This window comes from Onychostoma macrolepis, chromosome 23 (assembly GCF_012432095.1).
Source record: "Onychostoma macrolepis isolate SWU-2019 chromosome 23, ASM1243209v1, whole genome shotgun sequence".
NCBI lineage: Eukaryota > Metazoa > Chordata > Actinopteri > Cypriniformes > Cyprinidae > Onychostoma > Onychostoma macrolepis.
In genome coordinates this window covers 24,629,857-24,650,036 of record NC_081177.1, presented here as the reverse complement: position 1 = coordinate 24,650,036, position 20,180 = coordinate 24,629,857, and the positions used below count along the sequence as shown (strand labels likewise).

At 35.5% G+C, this 20,180-nt stretch overlaps 2 protein-coding genes across 2 annotated transcripts; both read left to right on the top strand.

Moving 5' to 3' along the window:
- Positions 1-309: 309 nt before the first annotated feature.
- LOC131532374 (transcription factor PU.1) lies at positions 310-4,197 on the top strand. The gene is made up of 6 exons (XM_058763956.1): positions 310-416; positions 699-719; positions 1,584-1,734; positions 2,350-2,486; positions 2,603-2,747; positions 3,490-4,197. The coding sequence occupies exons 2-6, from the start codon at positions 699-701 to the stop codon at positions 3,804-3,806; spliced, it is 771 nt and encodes a 256-aa protein (XP_058619939.1). The 5' UTR covers positions 310-416; the 3' UTR covers positions 3,807-4,197.
- A 7,204-nt stretch (positions 4,198-11,401) lies between these two features.
- LOC131532461 (adenosine receptor A1-like) lies at positions 11,402-15,701 on the top strand. The gene is made up of 2 exons (XM_058764135.1): positions 11,402-11,724; positions 14,563-15,701. The coding sequence occupies exons 1-2, from the start codon at positions 11,402-11,404 to the stop codon at positions 15,242-15,244; spliced, it is 1,005 nt and encodes a 334-aa protein (XP_058620118.1). The 3' UTR covers positions 15,245-15,701.
- Positions 15,702-20,180: the final 4,479 nt, after the last annotated feature.

The following is a 20,180-nucleotide window of genomic DNA, read 5'->3' as shown; positions in this document are numbered from 1 at the left end:
GGATCTGTGCAATACACAAATTATCTATAAATCAATAATCAATGATCGCTGTGGCAGTTATGAGTAAATTTGTGTTTTTAGGACACAAAGTAACAACGCAGACCACATGCCCAGAAGGCTTTAACACAGACAGAGCAAAGGGGAGTGATCGTAAGACTCGCCCATACCGTTAAACCCAGATGAATGTTTGATTAATAGAGATTTGCATTTGGATGATGGAAGGTTGGCTCAACGTTATGAGTATTCCAGGAGGAGGCGGGCAAAAGCAGAGAGAGAGACAGTTGGAAGGATATAAAAGGATCAGAACAGACAACAGGTGCACTTTACAGGTGATGTACGGCTCCACCCTCTCTTCCAGTCACAGTCTTTTCCACTTTTCTATTGTGATACACTAGTCATCTTCGAAGTGCACTGAGGTAACTAAATACATTCATACATCTACAATATCATTCAAACTTCTGCTGTGTTAGCAATTATTTGCACTTTTTGTTAAAACTATTTGTTTTACAGGAGTTTTTGCCTGTTTATCTTTACTCTTTCAGTTTTGTGAAATATGTTTCAGAAAAACTTGATATGACCAAACTGCATTCTAACGGCATTCCGTTCAGTTCAGTTCTGTTCAGTCATGCAGAGTCACACCAAGCTGTTTGTACTCATGTGCTGTTTTTACTCATTTGACTTTTTTTTTCTGTTTTCAGATGTTGGCAACTCTTGAAAACGTGAGTATTATTTATTCTTATTTATTTATTTATTTTGATTCACTAAAGGGGAAACAATTGGGAAAGCATTGGGAAAAATGCATGACAGATTGACAGATGATTTATTATGCTTACAAAAAACTAAAGAAAAAAAAAACAGCTTTGTGATATATTTAAGCATCACACAAGTAAAATATATCATATATCACACTTTTGGCCAATCATATTAATAGATTCTCAATTGTTGTATAACTGTTTATACTAAGCGTGCTGGAAACGATATTACCTTAATAAGCAGATGGAATAGTCATTATGTCCATAATATCATATTTGATCAACAAATTTGCAGATTTCACTGTAAAGTTTTGGTGTTAATTTAAAGTGGTGCAAAAAGTGACTCTTTTTGTTTTGTATGGAAAGTATGCTGGTGTTGAAATAAAATAAATGGTACTTAGTGACACTTAGACATTTTGTTGTTTAATGCAATGACATTCAGACATTGAAGTATGCCTTCAAAATACTGTCAAAATTCTGTACATGGGTGTATATGTAATGTCAAAACAGAGGCAGAATATTACCACTAAAATGTTTACACACACTCACAATGCAAATATTTCTGTTGCTGCAAATAAAAACCAAATTTTACGGAAGGCAGGAAGAATGTACTAGTCAGGCAACTTCCTTCCAATATTCCTGTTAAACAGCTGTTATTCATGGGTAATTTTTTACAATTACATTGTAATTTTTTTAAGTAATATATAATATTTAGATTTCAATGAATGTGAATCTAGGAGAATGTAAGAACATGCTTGTGTCTTGTACATTATGCAATGTCTACACCGCATTTGATTCAGTGTTTGCTAACATGCATTGACTTACCTACAGATTCAATACTTCCAAGATCTGGGCCCTAGAGAGCCGTCGTCTGGGAACCTGGATCTTGACATGATAGAGGAGTACCTGCAGGAGCACTCGGTGGAGGTGATGTCAGCACCAGGTGTGCAGAGGAGAAATCAAGAGGAGCACAGTATGGCAGGTGAGTGATTGATAATCAAACAAACACTAGAACTAAAACACTGTAATAGACCACTGAGGGAAGGGTCACTTCTCCTTTTTTTAAAAAATTGAATAGAAGTGCTTTTTCAGTTTTGTAAGGTCAGTAATTTCCTCTTTGACAAAGCTTCTTTATTTGTGTCTCTAGATTGTGGTTAGAAAAGTTTAGTTCAGTGAGGAGAAACTGTAAAAACAGAGGACATTTTGTACTAAAAAGTACTTGTGATGATGTGTAATCAAAAAATTTAGTTCGAACACAGTCACACACAGGTTTACCTTCCCCACAATTGCCATTGGTCAGTCAAACAGATAGCCCCACCCCCAAACTCACACTATTGGTTGAGCTGTTGCTATGTCAGTCTGGTCTGATGCTCAAACAAACAGCAATGTTTTGAAAGTGCGTGCCTCAGAAAAACAGTATTTAGACTTTTCTGGGGAATCAAACTACACATGGAATGCCGATTAAGTTGCATAGGAGAATGTATTTTAAAATCAAAAACAATTATAGTATAACCATAAATATCTTCTTAGATCCTGCATGTGTTGTTGATTCTAGTGAGCAGCATATGTGGTAATAATGAGTGATGTGTTTCCATAGAGAACAGCTGGTCTGGACATTATACATATGAATGGCATTATGGTGGAGTACCAGTAACAGATGAGACGCATGAACAACAACAGCCTCAGCAGCAGCAGCAGCAGACATGGCTCTGTCAGTCCAGTCACAATGAGTGGGTAGGTCTAACCAGACATACAGTAAACACTGTAATATTGCAGTCAAGACTGCATGCAGTTTTGTAAGTGAAGATTGACCTGTTCGTGTTTGTTATTAATAATAGTCTATGTTTTAGGGACACTTCCAGTATGACAGAAACCAGTACAGTGATTCAGATTCGCTGTCCACCAGTTCTGGTTGCCAAGAATTTCCACCATCTCCGACCTCTGACATGAAGGGTCAGATTGCGTATGACTCCCTGGCTCTAGCACCACTCTCAGGTAAGACACAGTATTGCTAGGCCATTGTTCCACCTATTTCTTTTTGGCTTTGGGAAAGTCATTTCATATTAGTGAATCGGTTTATTTGGATAATTAGTTGTCATCATTTACTCAGACTTTCTATCTTTTGTGGAACACAAAAAGGAGATTTTGGAGAATGCTTGAACTGTTTTTGTTAATTCATTGAAAGTCAATGGGGTCCAAAACAACACCAGTTCAGTTAAAATGGTCAAAAAATATAGAGAGACCAGTGGCCAGTTGCATAAACTGCTTTGACTAGTCTTAAAACTAATAATCAGTACTACTTTACATATTTAAATTAGACCAATCTACCATTTTATGCTAGTATATTAGATGACTAACTTGTAAGACTAGTCTAAGCAGTTTATGCAACTAGCCACAGAATGTCATTGTGACAGATTTCAGTGGGTAAGTTTATTTAGTATCGAATGTTGTATTGTTTATATTTCCAACATGCCACCCACCTTGTAGTTTTATTCCCAAAAAGAGTTGCCCTTACAGTCAAGTGATTCACATAGGCTTTGGTTCAATTGATTAAACAATATCCAGTTTGGAATTTGCTGGACATTGGATGTCACTATGTAGGCTAATTTTTAATCTGACATTTGAAAGGCCGTAATAGGTTTGGATAACAGACTGTATTTATTGTGAACAGAGATCAATGGATAGATGCCAAATATTCTGTTGTCACTAAAATACATTTGACAATGTCGTTTCTCAGGTAAAAGGAAAGAGCGGCTGTTTCAGTTCTTGTACGAGATGCTACAGACACCAGACATGCGGAGCTGCATTTGGTGGGTTCAGTCTAACAACGGAACGTTCCAGTTCTCGTCCCAGAACAAGGAAAGGCTGGCTGAGATGTGGGGCAGACGCAAGGGCAACCGGAAAACCATGACGTACCAGAAAATGGCTCGTGCCCTACGAAACTATTCGCGAACGGGAGAGATCTGCAAAGTGAAGCGTAAACTCACCTATCAGTTCACTGAAAGAACACTGAGAGGCCTTCAGAACAACTCGCAAAGATTCATGGGTAGTTAATGTGGCTCGTCCACCAAGAATTTCTCCTAACTGGGAAAGTGTAAACAAATACTGAGTATTTTGCAGAAAATTGTTTTGCCTTTTTAATGTTCATAATGTAATGTGGGCATAAAACACTGATTTTCTAATATTATTTGGCTTAATTGAGGCTCAATTGAACTTGGGAATTGTATGTACAATAATATGGAATAACATGAAATTCTAAGAAGTTGATGGTGATCTTTGAATTATATAAATCTGAGGATTGTTAACCGCTACACTACGTTATATGTAGTTATGAATCCGTTTTGCTTGTTATTGTGATAAAACATTTTTGTGCTCATTTCAATGACTTTGTAACAACATTAAAATGTTGACATCTGATGTGTCTGAATAAATTAATTAATTTTAACATGCAAAGTTGTATTTTTGACAATAACAAGGAACCCAACCAAACATTTTAATATATACAGTAAAATGGCATTGTAAACATTCAGCCAGTTTTTATTCAAGTCAAATATATTACTTAATATGACTGAATCAACCAGGCTACATATCTAGTTTAGTTTTGAAACTCTAGATGGCACAAGCTGATAGGTCCTTTACATGCAATCTGCTAGCAATCACATTATTTACTACATGGCACAAGCTGATTGGCCTCTGCTGATTCTGCAGCTCACTTACAGTTCCAGTATTACACAAAGATAATGCAAGTAAATACAAGCTGTCCAAACCTACTGGGACCTACGTGAAAAATTAAAGGCCTCAGTTAAGGTCAGTGTTCATGATTCAACAATAAGAAAGAGACTGGGAAAAATCGGCATTCATGGGAGAGTTCCAAGGCAAAAGCCACTGCTGACCAAAAAGAACACAAAGGCTTGTCTCACATTTGCCAAAAACATATCTTGATTATACCCGAGACTTTGAGGCCTGCAGTTCTTTAGATGTTGTTCTGGGTTCTTTTATGACCTCCTAGATGAGTTGTCTTTGTGCTCTTGGAGTAATTTTGGTAGGCCAGCCACTCCTGGGCAGAGGTGGGTAGAGTACCCAAAAACTGTACTCAAGTAAAAGTAAAAGTACTTGAAGAAATATTTACTCAAGTAAAAGTAAAAGTAATAGTCTGAATAGTTACTTGAGTAAGAGTAAAAAAGTATCGGATAAAAAAACTACTCAAGTAGTTAGTTACTAGTTACTTTGGATCATATACTGAATATAGTCTATTTTTATTTAGATATATAGATATTTAGATACAATTTTATACACACACACACACACACACACACAGCCGTTCAAAATACCTTTAATTTTTTTTTAATGTAATTTATTTCAGTGATGCAAATCAGAATTTTTATCAGCCTGATTTATTATCAATGCTGTTCTTTTTTAGCTTTCTATTCATAAAAGAATCCTGAACAAACTGTCACAGGTTCCAAAAAATATTAAGCAGCAAAACTGTTCCCTGTTGAAAAAAATAGCATATGCTGGTATGGTATGTTTTGAAGCATGGGATGCTGGTTTGAACTGATTTAAGCTGGTCCTTTGCTTGTCCTAAGCTGGTCCGACCTGCTCAAGACCAGCACATGACCAGCACAAACCAGCATCCCAGCTTCAAAACATACCTAACCAGCATATGCTGTTTTTTTGTTTTTGTTTTTTTTCAACAACACTGGTAATAAAACAATATATTTTAATGATTTCTGAAGGATCATATTACACTGAAAACTGGAGTAACAGCTGATACAAATTCTGATTTGCATCACTGACAGGCCCGGATTAACACAGTGTAGTGCCCTAGGGTGACCACATTTGAAGTGCAAAAAATAAAAAAATTCCATAAGAACAGGTAGAATAAGAAGAATAAGTTACTAATCAAAAGAAATCATTCAACAAAATTAGTTTCCACTACAAAGGTGGCACAGAAGAACACAAAAGTGGCATGTAGGTAAATTTACAGACATTTAGAGAGGCTCAGAGGTGGCATGGATGTTTTAAATTCATAGCAATGTTGTGAGATTAATGTTTTAAATATAACATTTTGAATATAGAACTATTGTTTGATTGAAATGATTTAAATAACTGAAAGGACACTTTAAACATAAAAATAAAACTGCCAACAGGTGGCGGTAAGTCACTGATTCGTTTGAACAGCTGATTCATTCAAGAACGAAGCAAGTGACTCACTTTATGAGTGGGTAATTGAATCACTGACTCACTAGACTCATTTAAAACGCAGGTTCATTCATAAATGAAACACCGCTATGTTTAAATGGAGATGCGCAGCGGCTCGGCTGTGACTGTTTGAAACTATGTTCCTTGACTAAATAGAGCAAAATCAGGCAATATTGTTAAAAGTCATACAATGTACATAACTTTATATAACTTATTGTTTATTGAGCTGTTGTATTAATTTAATATCACATTTACAAATACCTTTAATAATCTTTAAAAGCTGTTACTCACTTCAGCAATCTCACAAAACTCCATTATAATCAATGAAGCTCTACACTGCACAACGAATCTCTTATTTACACTATCTACACTTTGTTTGTTATAACGAGCATTTGTGAGCGTGCATAACTGCAATGAACAAAAGTATTTTGAGCAGTGAGTGGATTCTGATTAACATTGCATTCAAGGAATCAACATATGTCTGCGATACATTAGGCCCACTGACCGCTGCACAAACACGCAAGTAGAAATCTTTGAAGCTCCTCTCAGCGCAAACACAAATAGCCTATGCTGATCGGGTTAGTCGCACAGGTGCTCCTAAATATGTTTTGATAGTCGCACACAGTAGCTACTTTTCAGTCGCCCTGTATAGCCCTGGCTATGTGTCATGATATTTTCTCTTCTTTTTTTTTTTAATTTACGTTTCGCACAACCGCCAAGTCGATGCTGCCTATCCATTTGTGAATAAATATGCTCGACTCTGACTGGGGGGAGGGGGCAAATACACTGGGACCTGACCCAATCGCAATTCTTTATATGCGTGCATATATTTGATATTCTCTCTGTATATTGTATCATTAACTGTTCATTTTCTATGCATCTGTATCTCTTCCAGCAAAATAATATATACAAAACATGAAAAAATATTTTAAAGGTCTTGTCATTATGGTAATCACTTGGTGCCACCCTATTGGCTGGTGCCCCAGGGCACTCGCCCAATCCCGTCTATGGATAATCCGGCCCTGATCACTGAGTTAAATTTAATTATATTTTAAATTTTAATTATGTATTATAAATGTATATAACCTCTGACACGGAGAAGAGTAAAATCTCCTCACATGACCGCTACAGAACATCTGAACATAACGAAACAAATGCACATTGACCGATCTTCTTCCGTCTGTTCTGCAAAATGTAAACAAATGTAGCCTTTATTTCTGCAAGCGTAAAGATTGTGAAAATTTCCATATTAATTGTGTCTAGGCAAGGCATTCCTCCTGGAACTAACGTGGGTTTGGCGGGTGTTTATTTTATACTCTGACACAGCTTATTTAATGAATCAAATATACATTGTATTTAATGTGTAAGGTACATGTACAACAAACTGGTAATGTCATAGTGGTATCGAATCTATACCTGTGGAACCGTCAGCACACGCGGTGTTCGTCTAATAAAGATCTTCATAGCTAGCAAACCATAACCTTTGCAGATGATTTCAACTGACTGTTGATCCAGAGCCACGTCTTCAGCGCTCTTGATGTTACAACTCTGAGTGAGAACCGCTTCAGACGACTCAGCGCGTGCGGCAGGGAACTGAACGAATCATTCAAACTGATTCGCGAACCGATTCATTGGTCTGCCAACTGGTTTGATCAAGCCTTCGAATAGAATTGACTCAAAAGAATGAATCATTCGCGAACGGGCATCGCTCATTGCCCAGAAAAAAAAGTAAATGGCGCGCTTGGAATAAATTGAAGGATTTTTAACTTGTATGCATTAAGATAAAGTAACGAGAGGAGCGTCGCCCACAGTAACGAAGTAAAAGTACCGTTTTTTCACTAAAAATGTACTTGAGTAAGAGTAAAAGTACCCATTTTTAAATATACTCTAAAAGTATTAGTTACCCAAAAAATTTACTCAAGTAAATGTAACGAAGTAAATGTAACTCGTTACTACCCACCTCTGCTCCTGGGAAGGTTCACCACTGTTCCAAGTTTTCTACATTTGTGGATAATGGCTCTGACCATGGTTTGCTGGAGTCCCAAAGCCTTCCAAATGGCTTTATAACCCTTTCCAGACTGATACATGTAAACTATTTTGTTTCTCATCTGTTTATGAATTTCTTAAGATCACAGAATAAATGTGTTGCTCTTTAAACATGCTTCACTTTGTCAGACAGGTTCTATTTAAAGGAACACTCCACTTTTTTTGGAAATAGGCTCATTCTCCAACTCCCCCAGAGTTAATAAGTTGAGTTTTACCGTTTTGGAATCCATTCAGCCGATCTCTGGGTCTGGCAATAGCACTTTTAGCATAGCTTAGCATAGATCATTGAATCCGATTAGACCAGTAGCATCGCGTTCAAAAATGACCAAAGAGTTTCGATATTTGTCCTATTTAAAACTTGACTCTTCTGTAGTTATATCGTGTACTAAGACCGGCGGAAAATGAAAAGTTGCGATTTTCTAGGCTGATATGATTAGGAACTATACTCTCATTCCGGCGTAATAATCAAGGAACTTTGCTGCCATACCATGGCCGCAGCAGGCGCAGTGATATTACGCAGCGCCTGAAAGTAGTCCCCAGCTAGGTAACTAGTTATAATATAGCTGGGGACTACTTTCAGGCGCTGCGTGAGAGTATAGTTCCTAGCCAAATCGGCCTAGAAAATCGCAACTTTTCATTTTCCGCCGGTCTTACTAAATGATTTCTTGATTCAACAGGTCTGGCAGTAATCAGGCCTGGGTTTGGCTAATGAAATTTAGCTCAGCTTTCTAAAATAATGTGGTTAATCACAGTTCTTTCATGATTTAATAGGAGGAAGCAAGCACTTTTTCACACAGGGCCATGTGGGTTTGGATTTTGTTTTCCCTTCATAATAAAAAACTTCATTTAAAAACTGCATGTTATGTTTACTTATGTTATCTTTGATTAATATTTAAATTTGTTTGATGATCTGAAACATTAAAGTGTGACAAACATGCAAAAAATTTAAAAATCAGGAAGGGGGCCAACACTTTTTCACACCACTATATATATATGTGTGTATGTATATATATATATATATATATATATATATATATATATATATATATATATATAATGTATATATAAAATACAACTGTACTTTTGTTTTGTTAGTGGCAACAACATGTTGTAAATATGAATGATAACATTTCAATGGCATCAACAGTTTAAATTCCCTGGAATTTGAATTCTGAAACGTTGTTGACCATGCAGCCACATGTAAACTAAGGGGTTTGGTTTTGCATCTCTATTTTAAATAGCCTGCTGAATTCTCATACTGATAAGCCTCATCACGAGGATCTCACACAGATCACAACATCTCTGACAAAGCCCTGTGCTCCATCTGATGGCAGTTTACCACAAGCCCACCATGTACATATTCACACATATACAGTCACATATGCAAAGCATGTGTACTCTGGAAAACCGCCACTACAACAGAACTGTTAATGATTGAAGAAAATGGAAAGATGGTGTTTGTATCGTACGTCAGTGGCTTGCTGTTAAAACCACACAAAATACGGTCCCACTTTATATTAGGTGGCCTTAACTACTATGTACTTACATTTACATTAATCATTTGATACAATGCACTTATTGTGTACATATATGTTTTTACATTGTACATATATTTTTATGTAATATATTATTATGTGTACCTATATGTACTTACATCTGTAATTAATTTCTGTAATTACATTTATAATTACACTGTCAAACCATCCCTTACACCACCCTTAAACCCACCCATACCACCAAACCTGTTCCTAACCATTCCCATATCCCACCTCAATAGCAGCAAAAGTGTTTTGCAATACAGTATGAACACAATAAGTACATTGTACTTATTTTTTGATGTAAGTACATAGTAGTTAAGGTCACCTAATATAAAGTGTAACCCAAAATACTTATAATAGTTATTAGATCTTAGAATATAAAACCATACACACAATTTAGGCTGAAGCACATGTTGCCAAGTTCCAGTTTACAGGACTGTTGTGTCAAATCAATATAAGATTTGCAATCATATTGAAGTACTGAATATGACCTTTAGTCAGAATCTAAAATTAACATTTGGAATGTATACTGATGAAACTGTATTTTGCTGAAAAAAAGTACATTTTTGCATATTCCTTGGAAACAAACTGTGTAGGTCATAGTGGCAGTTCTAGATATTCTGATAATACATTTTCCGGTTAAAAGAAGCCTGTGTTCTTTCAGATGTTTTGTTTATGGTTACTATTTGATTTGAATTACAGAAAGAAAGAAAAAAACTACTAAAATAGTTTAATATTTGCCTTTGGCTGATGAATACTCAAACACAGCATTGCCCCCTGTTGTCCATAGGTAAACAAACCGTTCATGAACATGAAGCATTTATGAACACTGACCAGCAGATGGAGGGAGAGATGTCCTGATAATAGCGAATAACCATCCTCATCGGTGTGATGAGACACCTGCTGAGACTGGTGAGGTAGATGATGGGAGAGAGGAGAACAGGAGGAAGACAAAAGAGGTTTTGGGTCTGTGTCTCTTTCCACTTTTCACAATTCTCTATGATGGAGGTTTTGGCTTTGTGCATGAAGTGATTCCTGGAATTATATGACCTCTGTGAACATGTTTGTTTGTTCTACTGACAACAATTTATGAGCTATGTCTGTTTTGGAAACCATCAGACCACCATATTTTCTTCAATTGTAATTCAGTTGCTGAGCTGGCACTATATGAACCAAACCACTAATGCCACATAAAAAGTGCATTTTTGCAAGTATAGTTGCCAAACACATGCATCAAGCACAAGACAATCATCTGTTCTCTGCCGTGTTGGTTGTGAAATTGCATAGAACACGTGGCCACAGTTTATGTGCATACTCCAAATCTGACACTCAGTGGATGAGAACTTACATATACTCAACCAGAAGTGTTTTGCCACTGTGAGTATGTATATACAGTTGCATTTAAAATGCATGTGATGAGGTCATGTAACAACAATGCTATTCTATGAAATATTTATTGTTGCACAATGCAGAATATATTCCATTTGAAAAAAAAAATCTAAATAGTAGACACAGTATACTTGGCAGTATTCTAGTATTGTAGCAGCTGAAGACAACGTTCAAGCACCTGTGAGGTTGTACGTGTGCTAGAACTAATATGAGCAGCAAGCTTTCCATCATTTTGATTGTGACTTGGAATTTAACATCATTATTATGTCCACCTTCAAATGGAATTAGTTGATGAAATACAGATGTGACTGTGAATAATATTGTCTATTCAGAAGACTTATGAGTGGAAATGAGACCCCCAGAGATGCATACTGAAGATCAGGGGTTTGTGTGGAGGAGTGCAGACCAGATGGTCACAGGCTTCTTCATACTCGACTGAGACTGTGTTCTGTTTGCTCGTATTGGTTTCTCCTCATGGCCTGGCTGATCTACACCTCTCTGGAGCTGGTCATCGCCATGGCATGCTGCCTGGGGAACGTGCTGGTGGTTTGGGCCGTATGTTTGAGGCGGACCTTCCGTCAGCCTACCTTCTGTTTCGTGGCATCTCTGGCTGTGGCTGATTTCCTGGTGGGGGCGGTGGCAGTGCCCCTGGCTGTGCTGGTGGACGGGTGGGTTGAAATCCCGTTCCAGGCCTGTCTGGCGGTCAGCTGTGTGGTGCTGGTGCTGACCCAAGCGTCTGTGCTGTCCCTCCTGGCTATTGCTGTGGACCGATACCTGCGGGTCTCAATACCACTCAGGTAACAGCTTAATTTTTTTAAAAACTATGTACTTACAAGTACAAACTACATTTTTTATATTAATATTAATTTTTATATTAATTTGATGTGTTGCTTGCCGCTTCTTTGTAATTAGTTTTACAATTTACATTAGTTGATAAAATAGGCTACAGACGTGACCATGAATATTATTGTCTATTCAGAAGACTTTTGAGTCATTACTAGCAATTACTAGCAATTTACTTGCAATTTTTGAATGAAAATTGTTTCAGCCAATTACATATAACAGCAAACCATAACATTAAGAATAAAAAAAATCCAAATCACTGCTTGGATTTAAATATGTGACCTTGGACCATAAAATCAGTCATTTTTTTTGAAATTGGGAATTATTCATTATCTGAAAGCTGAATAAATAAGTTTTCCATTAATGTATAGTTTGTTAGGATATTTGGCCGAGATACAACTATTTGAAAATCTGGAATCTGAGGGTGCAAAAAAATTTAAATATTGAGAAAATCGCCTTTAAACTTGTCCAAATGAAGTTCTTAGCAATGCATAGATCAATGTATTAATCAAAAAGTAAGTTTTGATATATTTACAGTGGGAAATTTACTAAATATCTTTATGGAACATGATCTTTACTTAATATCCTAATGATTTTTGGTTTTGTGGTCCAGGGTCACATATACTAATTATCAGTCACATATATTAATTATCATATTGAAATATATTACTTATAGCTATTAAATAAGCCAACCTGTTCTCACTCCCAAGGTATCTGATAATGATAATGAAAATCATCCCCAACATATAATGCCATGGTCACAAATTTATACCACAGCAATATAATTTCATGATAAAATTTCATATGGTTGTATTGACAGCAGATGTTTCTCATTGAAATCTTTTCAATCATTGATTATTTTTAATAGTAAAGTTTTAATTTCTCAGTTTCTAGTTGTCATGACTCACACTGGTCTTTTAGTTCATGACCTGTTTTTATTTTAGGCTCCATAAATAGTGTTCTCACACTTACTGCATTTATCTAAACAATATGCCACTTGTTGACTGTATTCCCAACTGACATATAACAGAAGCTTTTCCCACATCCAGAGCTCAATGAAAAACACATGATAACTGACAAACCAAAACAAAGAATCAGGTAACAGGCCTGGGCTGCGTTTCTCAAAATCATTGTAAGCTTAAGTACATCGTACACCCACCCATGTGTACACCCATTGAAACCAATAGAGCTACGATCAATTTAGGCTTACAGTGCTTTTGGGAAACACAGCCCGGGTATTAATACAGTGAAATGTCAAATGTCATGATTTAAATCCATTTGAAAAATCATTATTCATTTATTAAATAAATATTGTTTGTAGCTTACCAGATCAGAATCTGAAAAAAGTTCACTTGAATGTGTGCTTGTAGTGTAGTTTAAATCTTAAAAGCATATTTTTTAAAATTCTGTACTTGCCACTTAAGTGTACTTACGTAAAGAGATTTTACCTTTATTACTATGCAGTGCCTGGATAGATTACTTACAAACTGTAGTCTATTGCTGATTACAAACTACACTGTAAAAAAAAAAAAAAAGTTGAGCGAACTTAAAAAAAACATTTTTTACCAGCTTCAGCAGATTTTTGAGTTTGCTCAACTTGTTTTTGTGGGAGATTTTCAAAGTTGTGTTGTATAAACTTAAAACGACAAGTTGAGAAAACTCAAAAATCTGCTGAAGTTTGTTGCCTTAAAATTTTAAGTTGGCTCAACTTTTTTTTTTTTACAGTGTACACGTTGAAAATTGCAGTAAGTAATGTTGTCAAGATTACTCATTTTAGGTAATGTATTCTGAATACCTTTGGATTACTTTTAGATTACTTCTGACAAAACTTGTTTATAGTTTTAAATGGGATTATTGTTATTAAAAAGATAAATAAAATGTATGGCCAATAACAGACATCAGAGAATATTCAAATATGGTGTTAAATTATTGAAATGTTAACTTTAAAATATTAAAACACCTAAAGTAAATATTTAGGTAAATATCCTAAAGTTTGGGAATCCCTGCATTACATGAGAAAAAAAAAAAAGAAAAAAATCAGTAATTTTAGGATTACTTTTGGGAAACACAGCCCTGCACTGTTTCTATGTTTCTTAACACACTTAAGTACACTTTTTTTTTTTAAGTTGTGTATTAACAATCTTTTTTCATGCTTTACTGTAATTCACTTCAATTCAATTTGTACAGCACTTTTCACGATACACATCATTGCAAAGCAGCTTTACAGAAGATGAAAGTTTCTACATACTACATTCTATTTAAAGAAGTACACTTATTTCAATGTTGACTAACATACTAAAGCAACTGTAAAGTACTTGATTCTACTTTTAACTGTAGTGTGTTATTAGATATTATATTACAAGTTAAACTATTTTAAATGGGCTAAATTCATAACAAATGTGGAATTACAAATATATTTAAATACATGACATGCAAGTTTCAATAGGAATCCATCAAAGTATATTTTAGTTTATCATAAATGCTTGTCAGTACATTCAGCAGTACACTTTAACCGTATATAAAAGACAATAGAATTACGTATGAAATTACATATAAAGATGTACTTAAGTCCTAATTAAGTGGGTCAAACCAGCACTCTAAAGTTGAGCTAATTGCATTTTAATATAAATTTAAACAATGGGGCTGAAAACATTATATTCAGTTCACACTTAAGTATATTCTTAATTATATTATTTTCATATTAAGTGCTCTTTTTAAGAAAGGAAAATGTTAGCTTAAGTGTGTGTCCAGCTGTACATTTAATTACCAGTCAACATGTTTTGTGATTGCAGGTATAAGGAGATCGCCACTGAGCAGCGTTCCTGGATTGCAGTGGTCCTGTGTTGGTTGATATCTTGTCTGCTGGGTTTCACTCCTCTCTTTGGTTGGCATAACGGCGATTCCCAGTCCTCCCTGCTCCTTAACTCTTCCCATATCAACTGCACCTTCTTAGCTGTCATCTCACTGCCCTATATGGTCTACTTCAACTACCTGGGCTGCATCCTACTCCCATTAGCAACCATGACTCTTCTTTACGCTCTGGTCTTCTACAGTCTGCGCAAACGCCTCCGGAGGGAAGACCAGACTTCAGCACCTGCTGAATCGAAACTAAGGACTTTTCTAATCAAGGAGAAGAGGCTGGCATGTTCTCTGGCTCTGGTTCTCCTGCTGTTTGCAGCATGTTGGATGCCTCTGCATATCATGAATTGTGTATTGCTTTCAATGGGTCCTCAAGGCGTCCCCCAGATTGCTTTCTATGCAGGAATACTCCTCTCTCACGCCAACTCAGCGGTGAACCCTGTGGTCTACGCCCTCCGTATCGCAAGGATCAGGGAGGCTTACCTGGAGATCTGGAGACGGTATGTACTGTGCTGGAGAGGACAAGGAGACTTCTCAAGCTCCTCATGGAGATCCCAGCCTGGAGAACCGAATACTGGCCATCAAACTACATTTCCCTCCAACACTGGCACATGACTCAGGCAAATAAACTACAATCATAATTTCACTGTATGATACAATTCTGAGTAGATCTTTGAGTGACAGTATATTGGAGATATCCTACAATATCCAACAATGTCACTGAAAAGCTTCAGTCTTCAGGAGCTGTAAAGCTGCATGACCACTAGAGGGCGCCACAAGCTTTTACAATCACATTGTAAACTGCTAACGGAGAAAGAGCAGACATGCTACCTAAGTGAAGACCTGTTAACTCTGTAATGTGAAATCATAGTATGAATACATCAGGCTTTTATGGTTCATGCAGTATGATATAGTGCAGGCATCCTCAAATCTGGCCCACTCCTGCAGAGTTTAGCTCTAACTCTAATCAAACACACCTGAGCAGCATGCTAATCAGAGTCTTCAAGATCATTAGAAAATGACAGGTAGGTGAGTTTGATCAGGGTTGGAGCTAAACTCTGCAGCAGATTGGCCCTCCAGGGAAAGATTTGAGGAACCCTGATATAGTGTAACAACACATTAAGGCCCAAATAGTGCAGTTGCTGATATTTATATGGCCAGAAATTAAGGTAAAATGCTGATTGCTCGTAATGTAAATAAATGAGATCTTTGAAAAAGTATAGCAGACTACTTATATAAAATGCATACAAATATCAGTTGTCACTCTATTTCTCCCAATAATATGTCTTAGTAAGATTTTTACTGTGGAGGGTAAAACATGCAATGCAATGATGATTGAGAGATGAACAATAAACGTTCCTCAAAAGCCTGACGGATCATAATTGATACAGTTTAACTTGATTTTTCTAAAAAATTATGTCTGGATTATCAAGTAAACCTAAATTGCTTCAGTCCAGTAAGTGTTCGAAACATTACTAACAACATAAACATTAATCTTATGTTAAACTTAATGATACTAAAAAAGGCCTTTTCAATCAGATGACAGAAGGCATGTGGTATATTGTGTTAAACAAGTTTTTCAGCAAAGTTTGATCATGTTGATAATTTAGAGGTCTTGGAAATTGTGTATCAAATATGACAAAGCAGGTTAATTTATCGTACCGTGTGTGTGTTTTGGTGGCAAAATATGAGAGTATGACCTTAACAATTATGAGAAAATCCATATTTCACAATACAATATATGCACTTTCACGGTAAAATATTGTTTTATATAAGTAAAAACTGTCTAATCTTATAAATTGCGGTGTAAAACAGTAACTGGAGCTTCCCAGAAGTTACTGCAAAGAATCAAATTGGTATTTTATTAGGTTTTTGTTTATTATTTACTGTAAATTTAACAGGATTTTTTTTGTTTTTTCCCACAATGTAAGACTGTTCATTTGTTGATTTATAAACTCAAATCAGGCTGACTAACTTATAATGGAAAAGACAAAAAAGAGCTAACACAGAAGTTATAACTGAGTTAGGTTATAGTTACTTTTATAATATTCTCAGATATTTGATTGCCGAGAGTTTTACTTTATTCCTTTTTAACATGTGAGGTTAGTGTCACTGGATGCCACTGTAATTTGTTGGCATGGTTCATGTGTTCAGATAAAGGCTGTAAAGGCTTTATCTGAACACATCTTTGAAAAGGCTATCTTTGAAAGGCTTACTGTAAATATCAAAGTATCCTCTCACAAGTTATACTTTATTGGCAAATATAATTTTCACTCATAAAATTATAAATGCCTACTACATGCCTACAAAATACTACCTGTTTATGCAAAGTGTTTGTTTTATATGATTTTAAAAAGGTTGCACATCAAAGCAATGCATACAGCATAATCTGTTTTACCTCTAACTTCTACCAAGCAAGACTGTCTTTCTACAAGATAACCGTTTTGTATAAACTGCTCAAAATCAACTTAAAAAATGAAAACAAAGTCAAAAAGACAAAAGATTGTTGAATAAACTATTTTATTCACAGAACAAAACCATATTATGCATACTGTGCAGTTTTATATATATATTTAATTCATTGAACAAGGCCACATGCATTGTGTGATTGAAACTGAATTTCCTTTTATGATGTGTGAAAATCCTGTTTGATCACAAGCCAACAGAAAAGCTCAATTATTGATTAAGCCATACATCTGAGCTCCGTAAATCTCTTTTAATCTGATTTTTCTCTTCATATGTAATACTAGATCAGCATGTTAAGCTGGCAGGAGTGGCATGGATGTTGTTCAGGCTTGTTAGGTAAAGAGTTAGACCTGTTTCACAATACACACACACAAAGCTGTAAGAGTCTCATTGTGCTTTCACACTCGCAACGCTTCTGCAGCTGCACTATACAGCAAAAATATTTCTTTAAATGAATGACCATAACCTATCAAATGTTTAGTGGAGTGAAAATATTACAAACTTGATCATCATTAAATTACTGTTCAACATGAGGTTAGTTGGATTTTTTAATTTATAAGAAGTGTCTTAGGATGAATTTCTTTGATCAAAAACTGTAAAAATCAAATAAATAATAATAATAATATATATATATATATATATATATATATATATTCCTGTGATTCAAAGCTGGATTTTCAGTATCATTACTCCAGTCTTCAATGTCACATGTTCCTTCAGAAATCATTTTAATATGCTGATTTAATATGCTGCACAAGAAACATTTCTCATTATTTTCAATTCTTATTGTTATCAATAATCAAAAAAAGAAAGCATTTTTTGAAGTTGCTAATAAAACTTATTTGATTATTGGAGTACCTTTTATAATCTTTCTACTGCAAAATTGCATGTTTAACTGAATGTGTTACTTACCATTTCTTTGTAATTGATTGTGAAATTTACTAGCAATTTCTGATAGAAAATAGTTTCTACATGATTCAGGATTCTCAGATAAGTAGAAAAAGAACAGAACAGCATTTATGTAATAGAAATCATTTGTAACACTATACAAATCTTTACAGTCCTTTTGATCGTTTAAATGCATCTTTGCTGAAATTCATTAAAAAGAAAAAAAAAAGTACTGTACCCAAACCTTTTAAATCGTAGTGTAATTTACATGAGCTTTTACATCCAAATATTTACTAATCTACGCAGAACAGAACCAAAAAGCATTAAGTGCAGATAAACACATGCTCTTAACTCATCTTGATTCATTTAGATTTACTGAATAGAACATGTTTATTTTTCTGCTTCATAAAAGTCTATACCACAAAATACTGTCAATAAATAGGGCATTTCGACACATTTTGTGGCGACTACAGTGTATTTGTTTCTGTTTATGCAGACAGTGTAAATGTTGTAACCTGTAAACATGTGTCCCGGAATAAGCACACGGTTTACACGCTGTGTTCACATACATAGTTCATGTGGTGTGAAGCAGGCTGTAAAGTTTAAGCAATATTTAAACTCCAGGGATTTTCCGCTAGCTGGCAGATAGTTGGCACAACAAGGAAGGCAATAGACTGTATAGTTATCACCTGAGCAGGGTTTGATCCCTCCCACCAAACTATACAACCTACTACCTCACCCTGTCAAGACACCAAAGGGCGATCCCATCGCCTGACACGCTTGCGTATGTATGAAGTCAACATGACACGTCAGTCCCAACCCGTTTTGCTTCTGTAACGTGAGCGAATATCCTTCGCGACTCATTGGATGAATGCAGACAATTTTTTGTGGATGATTTGGCTGTCGCCTTAGGAAAGACAGTAGATTGTATAGTTATCTCAGTGAGAGAGCGCAGGGCTCCACAACTATTCAATCTACTACCTCAGCCCCAAGGACAGCAGAACAGATGTCAACCAGTCAGAAAGCAGACCGCTGGATTCCTGCGGAGAGAAAGACGCTGGTTAGCACAACCATACAGTCAAACTTTGTTGTAGATAGACTCCACAGAACAGTTTGAGCATGTGTTTTAATGTGTACAATTACATTTACCCAAGTGAAAAAAAAACGTGTGCTTCATTGTATTGAATGTACACTTGTAGTGTATTTGAAATCTTAAAAGTATATTTTGAATTACATGTTAATTTATGAAATGACATATAAAGATGTACTTAAGTCCTAAGTGAGTCAAAAAAAAAAAAAAAAACACTCTTAAAGGGTTAGTTCACCCAAAAATAAAAATGAGCCCATGTTCAAGCCATCCTAGGTGTATATGACTTTCTTCTTTCAGAAAAATCCAATCGAAGTTTTGTCCTGGCACTTCTAAGCTCTATCATTGTAATGGGTGGGTGTTTCTCTTTAACAGTCCAAAACACGTTAAATAAAGCGCGCACATTTGTAATAAAACGTGCCTCACATGGCTCCGGTGGGTGAATAAAGGCCTCCTAGCGAATCCATGCGTTTTTGTCAGAAAAATATCCATATTTCAAAAGTAATAAACACTTTTCTCTCACTTCTGCTGACTGTCGTACGCATTTCATTGGGCCCACTGCAATGATAGAGCTTAGAAGTGCCAGGACAATTTTTAATATAACTCCGATTGGATTCGTCTGAAAGAAGAAAGTCATATACACCTAGGATGCCTCGAGGGTGAGAAAAACACAGGCTAATTTTAATTTTTGGGTGAACTAACCCTTTAAGTTTAATTAATTGCATTTAATATAAATTTAAACTATAATTCATATTCATTTAATTGTAAATAACACATTAAGTGTCTGAAATCATTACATTCAGTTCAGACTTAAAGATTTCCTTTTGAAGTAATTTTTGTTTTACAAGGGTACAAATTGGACAAGAGTGGACTCTAAATTACTTTACATAATTAAAACACTTTTTCAACATATACATTTTCATTTATTTATTAAATTAAATATTTATTATTTTATTTGAAATTTCATTTCATTTTACTTAATTTTACTTCAAAATAATATACTATTTAAAATGAAGATAAGAAATCTGAATACTTTGTGGTTGTCCAGCATTAATGGATTATTTTAATGTGAACACTTCTTATTCTGCAAGGACACCATACAGAACTTGA